Source organism: Rhinatrema bivittatum, chromosome 16 (assembly GCF_901001135.1).
Source record: "Rhinatrema bivittatum chromosome 16, aRhiBiv1.1, whole genome shotgun sequence".
Lineage (NCBI taxonomy): Eukaryota > Metazoa > Chordata > Amphibia > Gymnophiona > Rhinatrematidae > Rhinatrema > Rhinatrema bivittatum.
In genome coordinates this window covers 73,024,483-73,045,608 of record NC_042630.1, presented here as the reverse complement: position 1 = coordinate 73,045,608, position 21,126 = coordinate 73,024,483, and the positions used below count along the sequence as shown (strand labels likewise).

General features: G+C 43.9%; 1 protein-coding gene across 3 annotated transcripts in view; it reads left to right on the top strand.

Annotated features, from left to right (window-relative positions):
* Positions 1-21,126, top strand: part of LOC115077830 (dnaJ homolog subfamily C member 3-like) — a 228,538-nt gene that overhangs the window by 123,067 nt on the left and 84,345 nt on the right. For 2 of the 3 annotated variants that reach the window (XM_029580122.1, XM_029580120.1), the window contains exons 4-5: positions 3,812-3,886; positions 4,227-4,370. In XM_029580122.1, the coding sequence (XP_029435982.1) occupies positions 3,812-3,886; positions 4,227-4,370 (219 nt within the window). The remainder of the gene's footprint in view (positions 1-3,811; positions 3,887-4,226; positions 4,371-21,126) is intronic. The other variant, XM_029580121.1, reaches the window with a different exon arrangement.

The window sequence follows — 21,126 nt, the reverse complement described above, 5'->3', positions numbered from 1 at the left end:
GAATCCCATCAGGCCCCATGGCTTTGTCCACTTTCAGGTTCTTTAGCTCTTCCCACACATTTTCTACTGTAAAAGGATTTTCATCTATTCCACTTCCCACCAGTTTTTTGTTGTGTAGAGATGGTCCTTCTCCAGGGTCGTCTTTAGTGAACACAGAGCTGAAGTATTCGTTTAATATTTCTGCCATTTCTTCGTCTCCCTCCACACATTGATCATTACCACCTTTCAATTTCACTATACCACTTTGGATCTTTCTCTTTTCGCTGATGTATCTGAAAAATGTTTTGTCACCATTTTTTATCTCCTTGGCAATCCTCTCTTCCGCTTGACTTTTTGCCAACTTGATTAATTTCTTTGTCTCCCTCAGTTGATACAAATATTCTTCTTTGTGTTCCTCCCTTTGGGATCTTTTATATGTCTTGAATGCTGTTCTTTTAGCTTTAATTTTGTCAGCCACCTCCTTTGAGAACCAGATAGGTTTCAATTTTCTTTTGCTTTTCTTTACATTTCTAACGTATAGAGCAGTTGCCTTGGTGATTGCTCCTTTTAGATTGGTCCACTGCTGATCCACATCTCTCTCGTTCTCCCATCCTTTTAGTTCTTCCTCCAGGTACTTCCCCATTTCCTCAAAGTCTGTGTTTTTGAACAGTAAAACTCGGGTCTTTGTGGTTCTTTTCCCTATTCTTTTAGTGATATTAAACCATACCGTTTGATCACTGCTGCTGAGGTGGGCACCCACCTGGACATCTGAGACATTATCTGCATTAGTGAGTACTAAGTCGAGTATAGCTCCTTCTCTGGTGGGTTCCAACACCATTTGTTTGAACAAAGATACTTGCATGGCATCCACTATCGCTCTACTATTTTTAGTTTCTGCAGATGGGATTTTCCAGTCTACATCTGGCATATTAAAGTCACCCACGATCACCACTTCTCCCTTCTTACCTATCTTATGGATGTCTTCAACCAGATCTCTGTCCAGCTCTTCCTTTTGGTTTGGAGGCCTGTAAACCACTCCAATATAAATGAACGCGCCGTCATCTTTTTTTAGGTCGACCCATAGAGCTTCTTCCTTACCCCAACTTCCTTGTAGCTCAGATGCTTGGATGTTGTTTCTAACATAAAGAGCCACACCTCCCCCTTTTCTATCCTCTCTGTCCTTCCTTAACAAGTTATAGCCTGGTATTGTTGTATCCCAATCATGAGATTCTGTGAACCATGTCTCTGTGATAGCAACAATGTCCAATTCTGCCTCAGCCATTAGGGCCTGCAGATCTGGGATTTTATTTCCCAAACTATGAGCATTTGTGGTCATAGCCTTCCAGGTATTCTCTTTAAGGTTATTGCTTTTCCTGGACTCCTTATAAGATATTAGTTGAGATTTGCTATTCACTTCACTCTCTCTTTTTGTAGTTGTGCCACTGTTGACAGAGTTATTCATCTGAATTAGATTTTTCTTTTGGTTATGGATCTTGAAATACTGCATGCATTGTGTTTTTTCTCTCATTTCTGGTAACACTTCAATGTTTTTCTCAAGAACTTCTTCAGTTTTTAATATAGAGATGTCTTGTTGTTCTTTTTGCATTTGGTACATTGTGTCTCTCCTCATCACAGGTCTAATTCTACCTGAGCCCACTGTATTCCTGGATTTTAAAGAACTTAATGACCTGTTTGAGTGGGGGGGGGGGGGGGGTGTACCTCTTGGCTGCCCATCTGTCAAGAGTGGGTGACTGTGGGTCCTACCTGAGCCTAATGAATCTCCTTTTCTTGACTCCTGGTTTTTTTGTGATATTGGGGAATTATGTTCTGAGTAATGCAATGTGGGTGTATTACTTTTAATTGAAGCTAATTGATCTTTAATCTCAGTCAGCTCCTTTTTCAAGGAAGAGAGTTGTACACAAATTGGGCAAGCTCTAAGTGTCCAGATGCTTTCCCTCAGAATAAAGGCTCCACAGCAGTTACATTGGATAGTCCTCATCATGGGAATTTGTGAATTGTATTTTCTTGACTTATTTATTTTATTTATTTAATTTTATATACCGGCAACCGTTTGCACATCGTGCCGGTTTACAGATAACTTACAACAATGGATATATAGGCAAAGCCTTTACAAGGAACAGTGTTTAACATAAGCTCAGAAACAGAGCAAAAACTAGCAAACTTGTGGAAGGAGGGGTAGGGGTGGTCGAGACAGGGGAGGGGGCGGGGGGGAGGGTGAAAACAGGTACAAAAGGAGTAATATGTACAGTAATATGACTTTTACAAATGCACTAATTTATCTCGCTGCCAATGGTACGTTAGGCAGTCTTTATTAGAAAACAAGCCCCAGGGGTGGGTGGGTAGAGGGGCAGGGTGGGAGGGAGTCAAACAGTTAAGCCTGGGACAAGCTGGGTTAAGCAGGGCACTTCTGGACGGCTCCTTGCTTTTTGGTCAATTGTTTTAAAAAACAGTCTTTATGCCCCAATTTTTTGTTTGAACAACTTATTTATGCCAGCTAATTTCAAAACAGAGAGACTTAAACAGTTTACAAGCTGGAGAGCGATTTGGTATGGGGGGGTGGGGTTTTTTTTTTCCTTTTTTCAACTTATGCAGCAGACAGCAAAATTAACTTACTAGAATAATATCTTACTATCAAGAACTGAAGCACACACTATAATTAAAATTAAAACACAGACAGGAATTAAGAACAGAAACTTTCTACACAACTTCTAAGCAACAGCAGAAATACTTAGCTCAATGCAATATACACTGCCTCCAAGAGAACACACTCTAACGTGTGCACAGGACCACAATGGCTCTCTTGCTCAAGGTCTGAGACACACCCAGTTCAGTTAGATTACGTCACTTCTGGACGGCTCCTTGCTTTTTGGTCAATTGTTTTAAAAAACAGTCTTTATGCCCCAATTTTTTGTTTGAACAACTTATTTATGCCAGCTAATTTCAAAACAGAGAGACTTAATTGATTCTTACCTGCTAATTTTCGTTCCTGTAGTACCAAGGATCAGTCCAGATGCCCGCCCATGGGTATGCGAGAGTCCGCTCGGCTAATTGTATTTCTATTTTGCAGGTTTGTTGTTTTGCTATTCTCAGTCTTCTATATGGATGTTTCGCCTTGTTTGTTCCTTTCTGGACATGGTTTTCTCTTTTTTTTCTTATTCTCAAAGTTCAAGTTTACATTGATCTAGTCAATAGACAGTACTCAATTTTCAGTGGTTATGGCAATTCCTTTTGCTTGGTTATTCATTATACTGGAGGATGGCAGGTGGCACACCGGGTTATATAGGGGGTGCCCTTCTCTTTGGTTTGTTTCTCTCTGACTCCATCTGCTGGGAGGGAGATATAACCAGCAGTCTGGACTGATATTTGGTACTACAGGAACGAAAATTAGCAGGTAAGAACCAATTTTCCTTTCATGTTAAATGCCACAAGGTTAATTATGTGGCTGAATGTTATTCTTTTGCTAGTGGTAAGTATTCCATCTCTTCTGTTCTCAGTTTCTTGGGGTCCTTTTTTCCCTGTTCTGCTGGAAGCCCCTGGGTTTTAAAAAAAATAAAAAGATGAGAAAGAGGCTCTGAAGACTATGCTTGTGAGTTCTTGTGCTACAGTTGTTCACAGTTAGCTTGTTACAGCAATACTGGCAGGCTGATGATGGCATAGATGCATATAAAGAGTGATATCAAGCATGTTGATCTGTTTTCATCCTCTGGTTGGCATCCAGAATCCATTAGTACATACTCTATTCAAAGAAAGGAAATTATCAGGTAAGAAGTAGTTTCACCTTTGACTAGTAACTCATTCTTCCTCTTGGCAGGCGCGATTGCAACGAGGTAACATACTATTGAAGCAAGGCAATGTCCATGATGCACGGCAGGATTTTGAGGCAGTGGTGAGTGCTTGTAAAGTGGCATAGTACACGGTACATGCATAAACTATCACTCCATTTACACTGAGTGACCTCACTATGACAGTGCTTAGACTTCCGATATTCTCAGATGTCACCTATCTGTTCAGGCAAACTGGATTGGTGCAAAAGTCCATACATGGGGCTATTCCAGTGTCAGGGAAGCTTTTATTTAAAATGGATTTTAATAGGATCAGTTTTCTATAATGGGACCGGAGATCTTTTAATTGGTTTCCATATTCTGTGAATAAGCTGCTTCCCTACCCATGGCACTTCCAGTCCTTTCCCTGATTGTTCACTCATTTCTTTTCTTGTTCCTGAATAGTTGCAGACACACCCGGGACATGAGGAGGCCAGTGGTCAACTTCAGCGAGCCACCGAACTTGAAGTACATTTGCAGGATGCCCAGGCAGCATTTGAAAGGCAGGACTATGGCAGTGCCATCAGATTTCTGGACCATGTCATTGAGGTATGCTTCGCCAGCTGACCAAGGCGAGCTCATCTGGCAGACTCTTACCGACGAATAAATCTATAGAATTTTTATCCCCATGAAGACATCCCATTACAGCTTTAAAATTTTTGAATTCTGTATATCGGAGAAATGAAAGGATATGGTTGGTTTTATTACCTTCAGAATTTGCATTCTCCTGTTGACTGCTGTCTTTAAACAATAAGAGTTCACAAGTTATCCAGCTAATTGCCTACTTTGGAGTATTTTAGGCACTTATCTGGCTAAATTATAGACATAATTCAACTCTGGAACGTTCCTTCATTATCCAGCTAAATTTTAGATGGATAATAACTTAAGTTTTCTGGCCAACTCTGGCTGTGCCAAAGAGTAGTTCTGAAGATAGCCGGATAGAGCTATCTTAAAATAGCTGGCTATATTCAATAGTGTGGCTGAACCACTGAATATCCCTCAAACTTTCTAGTTCCTGTTCATACACCACATCAGTCCAGACGCATGGGTTTTGCTCCCTCTACCAGCAGATGGAGACAGAGAAGAAAAGCTTTACTGACAAAAAAATTACTTTATATTTAGCATGCCACATACAGTCCTTGATATTTCTTTCTCTCCAGTAGAAGGTAGAGGTATGCAACCTGCAGTCTTGAGTTAATAAAAAGAAAAAAGACAATAGGCTTTTTACTCTCTGGGTTCTTAGGCTCCATCAGGGGTCATCCCCTGGGTTCAGAGGATGAAGAACCTTGCTTCAGTTCAAGAGTGACTGATACAGCGGGTGGTCTCGCTCCTTTCTGATCTGCCACGTTATATGTATTGTTGTTTCTGCTGTAAACCATTGTGAAGGCCAGTTCCAAACAACGGTATATAAAAACACATAAATGTGGCCTGTGCTCACTTCTAAGGAAAGTATTGCCTACTATGCCTTTTTTATGTTCTCAGCATGTTAAACAAAAACAAAAAAAATTTGAGAAAGGTTAGCTTAACAGCTTGGGGAAGACAGCTGAGATTTGTATGGCTGCTTGACAGTCTGTGGGGGGAGACAGGGATCAGATCCATAGTGATGCGGGACTGTTCCCCTGCTTGCTGATGAGGTGCTGGTGGTGCCATAAATGTGGGGGGAAATATGAGAGTTCAGTAGGATTGGCATGGTGTTAATTGTGGATTGTGGCAAGCGCTGCTACACTTTTGTGGTGAGACCTCATTGAGGCTGTCCTCAGTGGGCCTGTGTGGCAGGTGCCAGGAAGTGAGAGCCGTGCCACAATCGGACAAAAGCTGGTTGCTGCTACTAGAAGGCCTACCTTCTGAAACACAGGAGCTGAATCCCTTGCTGCAGGGGAGTCTAGAGGAGGGGCCCGCTGATCCACCATCATTCAACAAAGTCCCGCATGAGAGGCTTCTAAGAAAAACTAGAAAGTCATGGGATAGGAGGTGACTGTACCCCCCCCCTGTTTTATGGATTACAAGTTGGTTAAAAGACAGAAACAGAGTAGGATTAAATGGTCAGTTTTCACAGTGGACTTCTCCTCCACTAAACCACAATCCGCTGGCAACAAATTCCAGAGTTTAATTGTGCATTGAGTGAAAAATACTTTCTCAGATTAGTTTTAAAATGTGCCCCATGCTAACTTCATGGAGTGCCCCCTAGCCTTTCTATTATCTGAAGCGTAAATAACCGATACACATCTACCCGTTCAGGACCTCTCATTATTTAAACACCTCTATCATATCCCCTTAAGCGGTCATCTTCTCCAAGCTGAAAAGTCCTAACCTCTTTAGTCTTTCCTCCATAGGGAAGCTGTTCCATTCCCTTTATCATTTTGGTCGCCCTTCTCTGTACCTTCTCTTTCACAATTATATCTTTTTTGAGATGCGGCGACCAAGGTGCGGTCTCAACATGGAGTGATACAGAGGCATTATGACATTCTCCGTTTTATTCTCCATTCCCTTCTAATAATTCCTAACATTCTGTTTGCTTTTTTGACTGCTGCAGCACACTAAGTTGACGATTTTAAAGTGTTATAGTGGATAACGCCTAGATGGTTAAAAGGGGAGGTGAAAGAAGCTATTATAGCCAAAAGATCTTCATTCAAAAATTGGAAGAAGGATCCAACAGAAGAAAATATGCATTATCCTAAACATTGGCAAGTTAAATGTAAGACATTGGTAAGACAGGCTAAGAGAGAATTTGAAAAGAAGTTGGCCGTAGAGGCAAAAACTCACAGTAAAAACTTTTTTAAATATATCCGAAGCAGAAAACCTGTGAGGGAGTCAGTTGGAACGTTAGGTGATCGAAGGGTTAAAGGGGCACTTAGAGAAGATAAGGCTATTGCGGAAAGATTAAATGATTTCTTTGCTTCGGTGTTTACTGAAGAGGATGTCGGGGAGGTACCCATAATGGAGAAGGTTTTCATGGGCAATGATTCAGATGGACTGAATGAAATCACGGTGAACCTAGAAGATGTGGTAGATCTGACTGACAAACTGCAGAGTAGTAAATCACCTGGACCGGATGGTATACACCCCAGAGTTCTGAAGGAACTAAAAAATGAAATTTCAGACCTATTAGTAAAAATTTGTAACCTATCATTAAAATCATCCATTGTACCTGAAGACTGGAGGATAGCTAATGTAACCCCAATATTTAAAAAGGGCCCCAGGGGCGATCTGGGAAACTTCAGACCGGTTAGCCTGACTTCAGTGCCAGGAAAAATAGTGGAAAGTGTTCTAAACATCAAAATCACAGAACATAGAAAGACGGTTTAATGGAACACAGTCAGCATGGCTTTACCCAAGGCAAGTCTTGTCTCACAAATCTGCTTCACTTTTTTTGAAGGAGTTAATAAACATGTGGATAAAGGTGAACCAGTAGATGTAGTATACTTGGATTTTCAGAAGGCGTTTGACAAAGTTCCTCATGAGAGGCTTCTAGGAAAAGTAAAAAGTCATGGGATTGGTGGCGATGTCCTTTCGTGGATTGCAAACTGGCTAAAAGACAGGAAACAGAGTAGGATTAAATGGACAATTTTCTCAGTGGAAGGGAGTGGGCAGTGGAGTGCCTCAAGGATCTGTATTGGGACCCTTACTTTTCAATATATTTATAAATGATCTAGAAAGAAAAAAGACGAGTGAGATAATCAAATTTGCAGATGATACAAAATTGTTCAGAGTAGTTAAATCACAAGCAGATTGTGATAAATTGCAGGAAGACCTTGTGAGACTGGAAAATTGGGCATCAAAATGGCAGATGAAATTTAATGTGGATAAGTGCAAGGTGATGCATATAGGGAAAAATAACCCATGCTATATTTAGACAATGTTAGGTTCCATATTAGGTGCTACAACCCAAGAAAGAGATCTAGGCGTTGAGTGGATAACACATTGAAATCGTCGGTTCAGTGTGCTGCGGCAGTCAAAAAAGCAAACAGAATGTTGGGAATTATTAGAAAGGGAATGGTGAATAAAACGGAGAATGTCATAATGCCTCTGTATCGCTCCATGTTGAGACCGCACCTTGAATACTGTGTACAATTCTAGCCGCTGCATCTCAAAAAAGATATAAATGTGATGGAGAAGGTACAGAGAAGGGCGACCTATGAGGAAAGACTAAAGAGGTTAGGACTTTTCAGCTTGGAGAAGAGACGGCTGAGGGGGATATGATAGAGATGTTTAAAATCATGAGAGGTCTAGAACGGGTAGATGTGAATCGGTTATTTATGCTTTCAGATAATAGATAGGCTAGGGGGCACTCCATGAAGTTAGCATATAGCACATTTTAAAACTAATCGGAGAAAGTTCTTTTTTACTCAACGCACAATTAAACTCTGGAATTTTTTGCCAGAGGATGTGGTTGGTGCAGTTAGTATAGGTGTGTTTAAAAAAGGATTGGATAAGTTCTTGGAGGAGAAGTCCATTACCTGCTATTAATTAAGTTGACTTAGAAAATAGCCACTGCTATTACTAGCAACGGAAACATGGAATAGACTTAGTTTTTGGGTACTTGCTAGGTTCTTATGGCCTGTATTGGCCACTGTTGGAAACAGGATGCTGGGCTTGATAGACCCTTGGTCTGACCCAGTATGGCATGTTCTTATGTTCTAGTTAGTAGTTAGTGACTCTGCTTCCTGAGGTGTTAGGCACATTCGTGGGCCATCCCTCAGTGGAAACTGGGCAACCGGGGGGGTTGGACACTCCTGCCTGCAGCGATCCTGTGGGTTCTATATCGAGGGGCTCCTGGTTCCCTTGACCACTGAAGAGCCTCCCTTTCCTCTGGTCCTCCTCAGACTCCTTGGATAGCTGAGTAAAATTTTTTTGGGGGGAAAAAAAAGTAGCGAGATCTTCTCAAGGTAAGAGGAGTCTGATCTGTTGACGGACCGAGACTTTTTTCTTTTTTTTCCAGGCACTCCTGTTGGAGAGGAGGGAGTTGGACCCCCTCTGTTTTTGTCAACATCCCGGGGCTTCGGGTAGCTCGGGGGGGGGGGGGGGAGGCCCCATTTTGTGTTTCTACTCATGGTTCTTGCCGGCGGGTCGTGGTGAGGGCATTTTCGCGCATGCAAGGGGTTGTTTATTTTTGGCTCCAGCTGCCGCATGGAGGCTCCTCAACCAGAAATCTTCCCCTTTTGCGACAACCGCATGGCTGCGCGGGCCGGCCCGTGGACCCCCGAGTAAAACTGCTGACATGCTGTGCGTGTGGCACGGTGACACAGGCCCTGGATTCTTTTTCCCTCTGTGAGGCCTGTACTTCGGGGCAGGAGGGAACGTCCTTCTGAAAATCCAAGTCAACTTGTTCCAGCCATTAGTTCAAAGCAGACCCTTCCTCCTCAGCCAGTGTTTGTGGGGGAGGCAGTAATTGGATTAAAGTAGCCAGAGTCTCATGTGCTTTGGGAACTGAATCACTTTGGAGCTGGGATCTTCATTAGCCAGAGCCTTTTCTGCTAAAGTTAAGTCCATTTTTGGTTGTTATCTGTGCTTAGAAGTAGGGCATTATATTTGCCAAAACTAGTGCACTGTCTGTTAAAAAGAAGCACAACTGAAATAGAAATTTGGGAGTGCTGTAGTCAGTTTTACCTGTTTGACTCCCTCCCACCCTACCCCTCTGCCCACCCACCCCTAGGTTTGTGTTTCTTATATAACCGCCTAAATTCATAAATGGCAACAAGGTAAATTAGTATTTCCATAATTGCTATTCGTCAGACAAATTACCAAAATGAGGTCTATCCAATGCAACTGTTGTGGAGCCTTTATATTGAGGGTAATCATATGGAAACTTAAGGCTTGCCCCATTTGTTCACCACTCTTTACCTTGGAAAAGGAGCTGGCTGAAGGTAAAGCTGAATTAGCTTCAATAAAGAAAGTCTCAGCCACGGTACATTATTCAGAAATTAATTTCCCATTACCACTGAATAACCAAAAGTCAAGGAAAAAGAGATTTACTGTGGGCTCAGGTAGGATAAGACCGGTTACCCACAGACACCCATTATTGACAGCTGTGCAGCCCACAACTCTACCCCCCCACTCACCCAAGGCACTGAGAAGCTTAAAAAACAGTATTACTGTGGGCTCGGGTAGAATTAGACCTGTGATCCGGAGACACACACTGTATCAAGTGCAACAAGGACAAAATGCCTTCTCTGTATTAAATACTGAAGAAGTTCTTGAGGAAAAGATTGAAATGTTATCTGAAAAGAGAGAAAAACCCCAATGCATACAGAAATTCCAGATCAGAAACCAAAGGAAAACGCTCACTGTGATGGATGACTCTGCCATCAGAGGCACTGCCTTTGTGCAAGGGAAAGGATTAAAGGGAAAAGTGGATAACAAAATTCAAGTAAAGTCGCAAAAGGAATCCAGGAACAGCAGTAACCTGAACGTGGAAAGCTATGAGCAGAAATGCTCGTAGTTTGGGCAATAAAATCCCAGATCTGCAAGCCCTAATGGTGAAGGCGAACTTGGACATTGCTGTCACGGAAACATGGTTTACGGAATCTCATGACTGGGACACAGCAATACCAGGCTATAACTTGTTAAGGAAAGACAGAAAGGACAGGAAAGGGGGGAGGAGTGGCTCTTTGTCAGAAACAATATCCAAGCATCAGAGCTGCAAGGAAGATGGGGCAATGAAGAAGCACTATGGGCCAACCTAAAAAAAAAACGGGACATCCATTTTTATTGGAGTGGTTTACAGGCCTCCAAACCAAAAAGATGAGCTGGACAGAGATCTGGTTAATGACATCCACAGGATAGGAAAGAAGGGAGAAGTGGTGATCGTTGGAGACTTTAATATGCCAGATGTAGACTGGAGAATCCCATCTGCAGAATCTAATAATAGTAGAGAAATAGTGGATGCCCTGCAAGTAGCTCTGTTCAAACAAATGGTTATGGAACCCACAAGAGAAGGAGCAATACTTGACTTAGTGCTTACTAATGGAGATAACATCTCTGATGTCCAGGTGGGCGCCCACCTCAGCACCAGTGATCATCAAACGGTATGGTTTAATATCACAAAAAAGATACGGAAAAGAAGCACAAAAACCCGAGTTCTGCAGTTCAAAAACACAAACTTTGATGAAATGGGGAAGTACCTGGAGGAGGAACTAAAAGGCTGGGAGAATGTGAGAGATGTGGATCAACAGTGGACCAATCTAAAAGGAGCAATTGCCAAGTCAACTAATCTATATGTTAGAAAAGTAAAGAAAAGCAAAAGAAAAATGAAACCTATCTGGTTCTCAAAGGAGGTGGCTGACAAAATAAAGGCTAAAAGAACAGCGTTCAAGAAATACAAAAGATCCCAAAGAGAGAGAGGAGCACAAAGAAGAATATCTGGTAGAACTGAGGGAGACGAAGAAATTAATCAAGAGAGCAAAAAGTCAAGCAGAAGAGAGGATTGCCAAGGAAGTAAAGAGGTGACAAAACATTTTTGTCACCTCAGTGAAAACATCAGTGAAAAGAGAAAAGTTCAAAGTAGTATAGTGAAATTGAAAGATGGAAAGGATCAATGTGTGGAGAGAGACGAATACTTCTGTTCTGTGTTCACTAAGGATGACCCTGGAGAAGGACCATCCCTAGTTAGCAAGAAACTGGAGGGGAGTGGAGTAGATGTAACTCCATTTACAGTAGAAAATGTATGGGAAGAGCTGGGGAAACTGAAAGTAAACAAAGCCATGGGACCTGATGAGGTTCATCCCAGGATACTGAGAGAGCTCAGAGATGTGCTGGCGAGTCCGCTGTGTGACCTGTTCAATAGATCCCTAGAAACGGGAGTGGTGCCAAGTGATTGGAGAAGAGCTGTGGTGGTTCCGCTTCACAAGAGTGGGAACAGAGAGGAGGCTGGTAACTACAGACCGGTTAGCCTCACTTCAGTGGTGGGAAAAGTAATGGAGTCACTGTTGAAAGAGAGAATAGTGAACTATCTACAGTCGGGAGAATTGCTGGACCAGAGGCAGCATGGATTCACCAGGGGAAGATCCTGTCAGACAAATCTGATTGACTTTTTTGACTGGGTTACCAAGGAATTGGATCAAGGAAGAGCGCTCTGTCATCTACTTGGATTTCAGCAAAGCTTTTGATACGGTCCCGCACAGGAGACTGGTGAATAAAATGAGAAGCTTAGGAGTGAGTGCCTAGGTGGTGACCTGGATTGCAAACTGGTTGACGGACAGAAGACAATGTGTGATGGTAAATGGAGCTCTCTCTGAAGAGAGGGAGGTTTTAAGTGGTGTACCACAAGGATCGGTGTTGGAACCGGTCCTGTTCAATATATTTGTGAGCGACATTGCGGACGAGATAGAAGGTAAGGTTTGTCTTTTTGCGGATGACACTAAGATCTGCAACAGAGTGGACACGCAGGAAGGAGTGGAGAGAATGAGACGGGATTTAAGGAAGCTGGAAGAGTGGTCGAAGATATGGCAGCTGAGATTCAATGCCAAGAAGTGCAGAGTCATGCATATGGGGAGTGGAAATCCAAATGAACTGTATTCAATGGGGGGAGAAGGGCTGATGTGCACGGAGCAGGAGAGAGACCTTGGGGTGATAGTGTCTAACGATATGAAGTCTGTGAAACAATGCGACAAGGCGATAGCAAAAGCCAGAAGAATGCTGGGCTGCATAGAGAGAGGAATATCGAGTAAGAAAAGGGAAGTGATTATCCCCTTGTACAGGTCCTTGGTGAGGCCTCACCTGGAGTACTGTGTTCAGTTCTGGAGACCATATCTACAAAGAGACAAGGACAAGATGGAAGCGGTACAGAGAAGGGCGACCAGGAAGGTGGAGGGTCTTCATCGGATGACATACGAGGAGAGATTGAACAATCTAAATATGTACTCCCTGGAGGAAAGGAGGAGCAGGGGTGATATGATTCAGAATTTCAGATACTTGAAAAACTTTAATGATCCAAAGACAACGACAAACCTTTTCAGTCAGAAAAAAATCAGCAGAACCAGAGGTCACGAGCTGAGGCTCCAGGGAGGAAGACTAAGAACCAATGTCAGGAAGTATTTCTTCACAGAAAGGGCGGTGGATGCCTGGAATGCCCTTCCGGAGGAAGTGGTGAAGTCTAAAACTGTGAACGACTTCAAAAGGGCGTGGGATAAACTCTGTGGATCCATCAAGTCTAGAGGGCGTGAATAAAGAGGAGGCATTCAAACACTGCACGGAGCGGCAGTAGCCACAGAGGCATTCAAACACTTCACGGAGCGGCAGTAGCCACAGAGGCATTCACGGAGCGGGATGCCAGTGGCCAGTAGTTGGTGTTCCACCTTCATGGAGCGGAAGGATGGAGGGCTGCTATCTCCAAAAAAAAATAAAAAAAAATAAATAAAAATAAAAACAGGGGTGGGTAAGAGTATGGGGTAAAGGTGTGGCCTGCTTGTTGCAGCGGTTGCTACCCCTAATTGAGCTGGACGTTCACTTGGATGCAGATACGGCGCTGCTCTCTAAATTGGTGGAGGGGAATTAGGGCTGGAGGGTACTGGAAGCCAATAGTGACAGGTGGGAAAGAAAAAAAGGGGAAAAATGGATAAAGTGTGCGGCTTGCTGGGCAGACTGGATGGGCCGTTTGGTCGTCTTCTGCCGTCATTTCTATGTTTCTATGTCTTCAGGGGAGCGGCCTGGCAGGCAAGGGCTTAGTTCCTCAGGGCCGATGCCCCTTCCATTCTATCCCCGGTAGAGCAGGTTTTCTCCTTTGGGGATGACTATGCTACCGGACCCCCCAGCTAAGGGGGGTGAGGACTTGGGGAAGTTCTGCCTGGAGTTTGTGCTGCTGCTGCTGCACCAGGTGATCCTGGCTAGGAAACAGGCGATATTGAAGAGAGCAGCACGGCCGGATGTTCTGTCGGAGCCTCCACCCAAGCGGGTGTCCATGGGGCCCCCAGACCTTCATCAACCTTCAGGGATCTGGCAGGGGCCCTGAGTCGAGGATAGGCTGCCGTCCCCGCTCAGAGATACCACTGTCTCCGGAGTGGATCAGGATCCGGGGCTCACCCATGACATGGGCGATGGGAACCAGGATAACCCGAACCCAGATGAGCTGCCACCTTCTGAGAGCGATGATCCCAGCATGGTACGCTTGTTTGAGAGGCCATAGCTTCTCATGCTTAAACAAGCGTACCATGCTGGGATCTTCTATAGCCTATGTTAGGGTCTGGAAGTTGTTTGAGGCATGGTGCCTCCAATGCTCCTTGGATCCATTGTCAACGGAGGTTACCCAGGTGTTGGATTTCCTTCAACAGTGGTTGACTAAGGGTTTGGTTTTCAATTCCCTTTGGGTTCAGGTAGCAGCCATAGGTGCCTTAAGGGGTAGGTTTCACGGTCTGTCGCTGGCGGTTCACCCAGATATTTCCAGGTTCCTCAAGGGGGTCAAACATTTACGCCCTCCTGTCTGCCCGTTATGTCCGGATTGGAGCTTGAATCTGGTGCTTCATGTGCTTTGTGGCGCTCCCTTTGAGCCTTTACGTAGGGCTCTGAAAAGATTTGACCTTGAACACCGTTCTCCTGGTAGCTATTTGTTCTGCTCGACAGATTTCAGAGTTGCAGGCTTTGTCATGTCTGGATCCTTTTCTTAGGATTTACGATGATAGTTTTGCTGCGCACGCTTCCTTATTTTGTTCCCAAGGTGGTGTCTGCTTTTCATGTCAATCAGATAGTGTATCTTCCAGGATTTCCGCATTGGTCCCGGGATTCCCCCCAGGAGAAGGATCTTCATCTTTTGGATGTGCGTCGTGCTCTTTTGCTTTATTTGGAGGTTACCAATGACTTCTGGCAGTCAGATCATCTGTTTGTCTTATTCGGCAGACCTAAGAAAGGTGACAAGGCTTCTAAGGCGACTATTTTGTGCTGGATTAAGGAGGCTATCTGCTCGGCCTACCTTGCCCGAGGGTGTCAGGACCCCTTGAGTCTGAGAGCTCATTTCAGTAGGGCCCAGGCTACCTCCTGGGCTGAGTGTCAGCTTCTGTCGGCACAGGAAATCTGCAGAGCGCCGGTTTGGTCTTCCCTTCACACTTTCACCAAGCATTATTGTTTGGATGTTAGGGCGCAAGATGAAGCGTCCTTCGGTGAGAGTGTTCTGCGCGCTGGTCTTTCAGGTTCCTGCCCAGTGTAGGGTGGATTGGGTACATCCCACTGATCTGGGTATGTTCAGGGAAGGAAAATTTGGTTCTTACCTGCTAATTTTCGTTCCTGTAATACCACAGATCAGCCAAGAGGCCCACCCCCATTTCAGATTCCGAAAGACTGCCTTGACAGATGATTTCCTGAAGAAAGAAATTTGTTCTCCTATTGCAGATGCTCTTGAAGGAGCAGGTTCCGAGGTGGTCTAGTGGTTTTGTTTGTTTCTCAGTTATGGACGAGAGGTTGGCTGTTGTGTTTTTGGGTTCCAGCCCCCTTCGCCCTTTAGTAAGGTTATTTGTGTGGGCTTGGGTATAGGCCAGTACTGAGGGACTGCAGGTGGCACTCTGGTATGTAGCAGGGCCCAAAGTTTTTGTTCTCTGATTCCATCTGCTGGTAGGAATGCACAACCCATTGGTCTGGACTGATCTGTGGTATTACAGGAACAAAAATTAGGAGGTAAGAACCGATTTTCCTATATAGTACCTAACAAAGTCCCAGGATCTGCAATAATGAATACAAACTAATCCGCACAAAGTTACACCTACATTATGGCAATTACTCAAATGGAACAACCTTACCTATAAAAAGACAACACTACAAATATTAAACCAGGCCCTAAACACCAATACACCTCCCATTAGGAAAACAGAAAAAGCCAAGCTGTTATAGATTCCCACACAGAAATAATTGTAAAACCTTATGAAAAAATGTTTCAAAACAGCTGATGAACAGAACATCTAACAATTAAAAACTCTTAAAATGTAATAAAAATTCTTCAAATACCAATAAAATATTTCAAAACAGCAGACACATCACATACTACCCAATAATTAAAATGGCAGTCAATCAAGAAAAATGAACTTAAAAAGCCATCTTCAGCAGTTCTACTCATAGAAACATAGAAACATAGAAATGACGGCAGAAGAAGACCAAATGGCCCATCTAGTCTGCCCAGCAAGCTTCACACATATTTTCTCTCATACTTATCTGTTTCTCTTAGCTCTTGGTTCTATTTCCCTTCCACCCCCACCTTTAATGTAGAGAGCAGTGATGGAGCTGCATCCAAGTGAAATATCTAGCTTGATTCGTTAGGGGTAGTAGCCGCCGCAATAAGCAAGCTGCACCCATGCTTATTTGTTTTACCCAGACTATGTTATTAGCCCTTATTGGTTGTTTTTCTTTCCCTTGCAGGCCACATCAGAAGCAGCAACAGCTGCTGAAGCTATCCTCATGGTCCTCTTCCTTAGGGGCCACAACCAGTCTCTTCTATCTCACTTTCACTCACTACTCACACACACTCACTCTGGATTGGCCACTGTTGGAAACAGGATGCTGGGCTTGATGGACTCTTGGTCTGACCCAGTATGGCATGTTCTTATGTTCTTACTACTCACACTCTCTCTCTCTCATACACTCACACGTCACACACACCAGTCTGTCTCTCTCACTCTCATATACACACTCACAAGCACACGCATACCAGTCATCTCACTGATCAATCTTTCTCACACATACACATGTCGCCTCTCTGACCAGTCTCTCTCAATCACACAACTCTCTTGCTCTCTCTTACTTACAAACAGGCTCAATCACACACATGCCCCCTCTCCCTCACAGCGACAGCCAGCCAAATACATGCTCCAACTCTTTCTTGCGCACACACACACAAGCACCCTCCCTGTCTCAAATACACACCACACACAGAAGCACCTTCCCTTTCTCACATAGACACAGAAGCACCCTTCCGATCTCAAATATACACACAAAGGCCCCCAGCTGAACAGCTCGTCTTCAGCCCGCTGGCCTGGTCGCCGGTGGCTAGCAGCGCCGGTCTTCATTTCTTCAGCCCCCACCGGCTGCGAGTAGCATACGACACACCGGTTGAGAATCATTGTTCTAGGGCATAGTATAATATTTGCATTGCTGCTGTGTCATAGATAAGGCTGCTGCTGTTTGAGTCCTGAGATAGTACTGGTATGGTATGGCATGGCAATGTTCTAGGTGACGTGTGTGGTTTTGTTTGGTTTTTTTTTTTTGCAAGGGTTTGTATTCTCAGTGAAGAGTTTGCAATTACATTAAGCCCTATGACTTAATGACTGTCATGTGTTCAGTGTCATGCATGTGAGAAGTATGTCAGGTGTGTCCCAAAGAAAAAAGGTTGAGAACCACTGCTCTGAGCATGTATGACGTTTTTCACGGCCACCCACAACTTTTACCCCCCACCCCTGTGCAGGGATCTGATCAGCAGGGATAAACCAATCCCCTGCCTGATCCGATTAGTATCAGCACACTTCCCTACACCCTATCCCAAGTCGCAGGAGTTGCATTTATCCAAATGTTATCTCCTGCTACCACTGGGCCAATCTTGTTTATTAATTTTGGTATACCGGCTTTCATGACAGGAGTCACATCAAACCGGTTTACATTTAACAATGTGTGTATGGTAGAGAGAACTCAAACCACTGTAACAAGAGCATAGTTAAGAGAGTGAAATAGTTACAATAAAACAGGGAAATAAATAACTTGGATCTGGAAAAGAAAAAGGGGGAGATAACTGAGCAGTAAAATATTTACAGTGTAGTACAATCAATTCCAATGTCATATTTACAGGGTAGCCGAAACGATTCCAATATAGTATAACTGTATAGCACGTGACATTAATAACACAGTAATGGAGATGAGGTATAAGTTAGTGGTTTCTTGTTTAAATCCATTTTTTATAATGTGATTGTGATGTTGGGTGAGGATTTCAATCAAGGCTTGGAAAGGCTTTTTTAAAAAGCCAAGTTTTCAGCCTTTTCCTGAACGTTAGTAGGCAGGGTTCCTGTCTCAGATCAGCTGGGATGGAGTTCCATAAAGGTGGACCTGCTGTTGAGAACGCTCTGACACTGAGTGATTTGTATCGATAAGTTTTGGCGTGTGGTACCTGAAGCGATTCTTTGTAAGATTCCCTGATGGGTCTGGTGGACGTGTGTTTTTTGAAGGGAATTTGTAAGTTGAGCTGTGTATGTTGATGGATGACCTTGTATATGGTGGTGATGGATTTGTACGTGATTCTGTAGTGGATCGGTAACCAGTGAAGGTCTTTGAGGATTGTGGAGATGTGGTCGATTCTCCTAGAATTTGTAAGGAGTCTGGCTGCTGTGTTCTGTACCATTTGTAGAGGTTTGGTATGCGAAGCTGGGAGACCCAGTAGTAGTGATTTACAATAATCTAGCTTGGAGAAGATTATTGCTTGAAGAATTGTTCTGAAGTCCTGAGTGTGGAAGAGCGGCCTTATTCTTTTAAGGATATGTAATTTATGAAAGCAATCTTTGGTGGTTTGGTTGATGAATGATTTAAGGTTGAGACGGTTGTCTAAGATGGCTCCTAGATCTCTTACATGAGAGGTTTGAAGGAGGGCTGGTGGCTTTGAGGAAATATTATTGTTTTCCGGGGATATAAGCATGTATTCTGTTTTCGAGGCATTGAGTATTAGGTTTAGGCTGGTGAGGAGGTGTTTGATTTCTATTAGGCAACTATCCCAGTATTCTAATGTTTTCGTAATGGATTATTTTACAGGGATCACGATCTGAACATCGTCTGCAAATAGGAAGTGTTTCAGGTTTAGTTTCGTGAGCAGTTGGCAGAGTGAGAGCAGGTAGACATTGAAAAGTGTGGGTGAAAGAGAGGAACACTGCGGAACCCCTAGGGAGGATGGGAAGTAATGGGATTCTTTATTGTGAATTTTTACCTTGTATCCTCTGTTCTCCAGGAAAGTTTTAAACCAGGTCAGTGCTGAGCCTGTCACTCCTATGTTTGTCAGCTGTTTTAGCAGGAGATGATGGTTGACTGTATCGAAGGCAGCCGAAAGGTCAAGGAGGATTAATAAGAACGTTTGACCTTTGTCGATGCCGGAGAGGAGGAAGTCCGTGAGGGAGAGAAGAAGCGTTTCGGTGCTTGCCGCTTTGCGAAAGCCATATTGGTTTGGGAACAGAATGTTGTGATCCTCTAGGTAATTCGATAGTTGGGTGTTCACTAATTTTTCCATAACTTTAGCTATAAAAGGGAGGTTGGAAATAGGGCGGAAATTGTTAGGATCACTGGCATTTAGGTTCGGTTTTTTTAGGAGTGGTTTGATTGAGGCTGTTTTAAGGTCGTCTGGGTAGATACCCTGGGGCAGGGAACAATTTATGATGTCTGCTAGGGTTTTTGATATAGTATCAGGTATTAGAAGAAGCATTTTGGAGGGGATTTGATCAAAAGGGTGTGATGATGGTTTCATTTTCTTCAGCACCGATTGTATCTCTGAGATGGTGATGAATTCAAAGGAGTTGAGCTGAATGTTTTTGTTTGGGAGAAGATATGTGCTATCTGATGTGCAGGTGTTTGGCATCAGCTGATTGAGTAGGTCTGAGATTTTTTTACTGAAGTGAAGAGCCAGTTCGTCTGCTTTAGTTTGGGATATCTAGAGTGATAGCTTTTGTGAGACTGGAAACGAAGGTGAAAAGAGCTTTAGAGTCTAAGATGAGGTGGTGAATCTTAAGGGCATAGTAGTCTCTTTTGGTTTCCAGTGTGATGCTTTTGTATAAGTGGAGAGAGTGTTTGTAGTCAGAAAGTGAGGATGGTGAGGGGGCTTTACGCCATTTTCTTTCTTTCTGACGAAGTAGATGTTTGAGTTTTCGCAGTTCATCATTAAACCAGGGTTGTCTTTTGGACGCATTTTGTGTAAACTTCTTTGTCAGAGGACATAGTGTATTTTCTACTGATTCTGTTATTTTGGACCAGGATTGGAGGGCTGAGTTGGGCGTGGAGACGTCGATGTGTGAGAGATCTGGGGCTAGGAGCTTGATGAGGTTTTCCGAGGCGCAATTTTTCCTGTAGAGGAATGATGGTCTGGAGTAGTGGTTAGAGCCCGGTTGTATCAGAGAAAGTAATGGAGATTGAGTGATCTGACCATGGAACTTGTTTGCATACTGGTTGTTTGGTTTGTGAAATGCCGGAGTTTGTAAAGAAAAGGTCCAGCGTATGACCCGCTTTGTGAGTTGGTGTATTGATTTGTTGTTTGAAACCCATTGCTGACATTGCGGTGAGGAAAGCTTCGCAGTTTGTTGAGAGGGGGACTTTGTCAACATGTAAGTTGAAGTCTCCCAAGATTATAGCAGGAGAGTCTAGGTTTAGGTATGAGGCTATAATTTCGAGAATGGGAGAGGCATCAGACTCTAGCGGGCCTGGAGGGGCATAGACTAAGAGGATTTGGAGATGTTCTGATTTGACCAATCCTGTTTCTAGTTTGATAGCTGCGTGAATTGGGTAGTGTGTAAATTTCAGGGACTTTTTGGCAGCTAGGAAGATACCCCCTCCTCTTTTTTTTTTTTTTTTGTCTTCGGATAGAGAAAAAATCGTAGGTCTGTGTTGGTAGTTGGTTAATGAGGGTGACGTCCGAGGATTTGAGCCTTGTTTCTGTGATGGCGCAAAAGTCTGGGGTTGAGTCCTGCAGTAGGTCGTTGAGTATTAAAGTTTTGTTGGTGAGAGATTGGGAGTTGAACAGGATGATAGTGAATAGAGTGAGTCCTAAAAACTGTGTGGTGGGGGAAATCATGATTGGGATGAGGGATTTGTAGGTGCGTGGGCGGTTGAGCATTGTAGATAATGTGGTAGCTTGTAGTGGAAACCGAGTAGAGGGCGGTGGAGGATGGTAGAATGCGCCTCGTGGAGGTACTGGGAGTGAAGGTCTTGCCCTGCAGGGTTTTGCGGGTGTAGGATTCCAGGCAGGATCTTCTGTCTCCGAGGAGTGGTCCTTATAGGGGAAAGAGAGGGAGGTTCTGAAGAGGTAGCTAGGGTTGAGAATGATTTCCAGCTTGTAAAGGGTCGAAGGCTAGCTCTTTTTGCTCTAGAATGGTGATGGCTTGGTAGGAGAGCTTAGGGATTTGTTGCTGTCCGGCGGGGCTGGCCAAAGGGGCGCCTGGAGGCGTGTTCTGATGTTAGAGGCTGGTTGAGTGCTGAATGCTGGGCGGATGATGTTAAAGACTGGTTGAGTGCTGAAGGCAGAACTGTAAGCAGTTTTTAAAAGCGGTGCGCACGAAGGGGCGCACAAAGGGGCTAACCCCTTTGTCGCACTCCTTCGGCGCGCAATGCCTGGAGGCGTCTCTGCCCTTTAAAGGGCTTCTGGGCACTTAGAGTG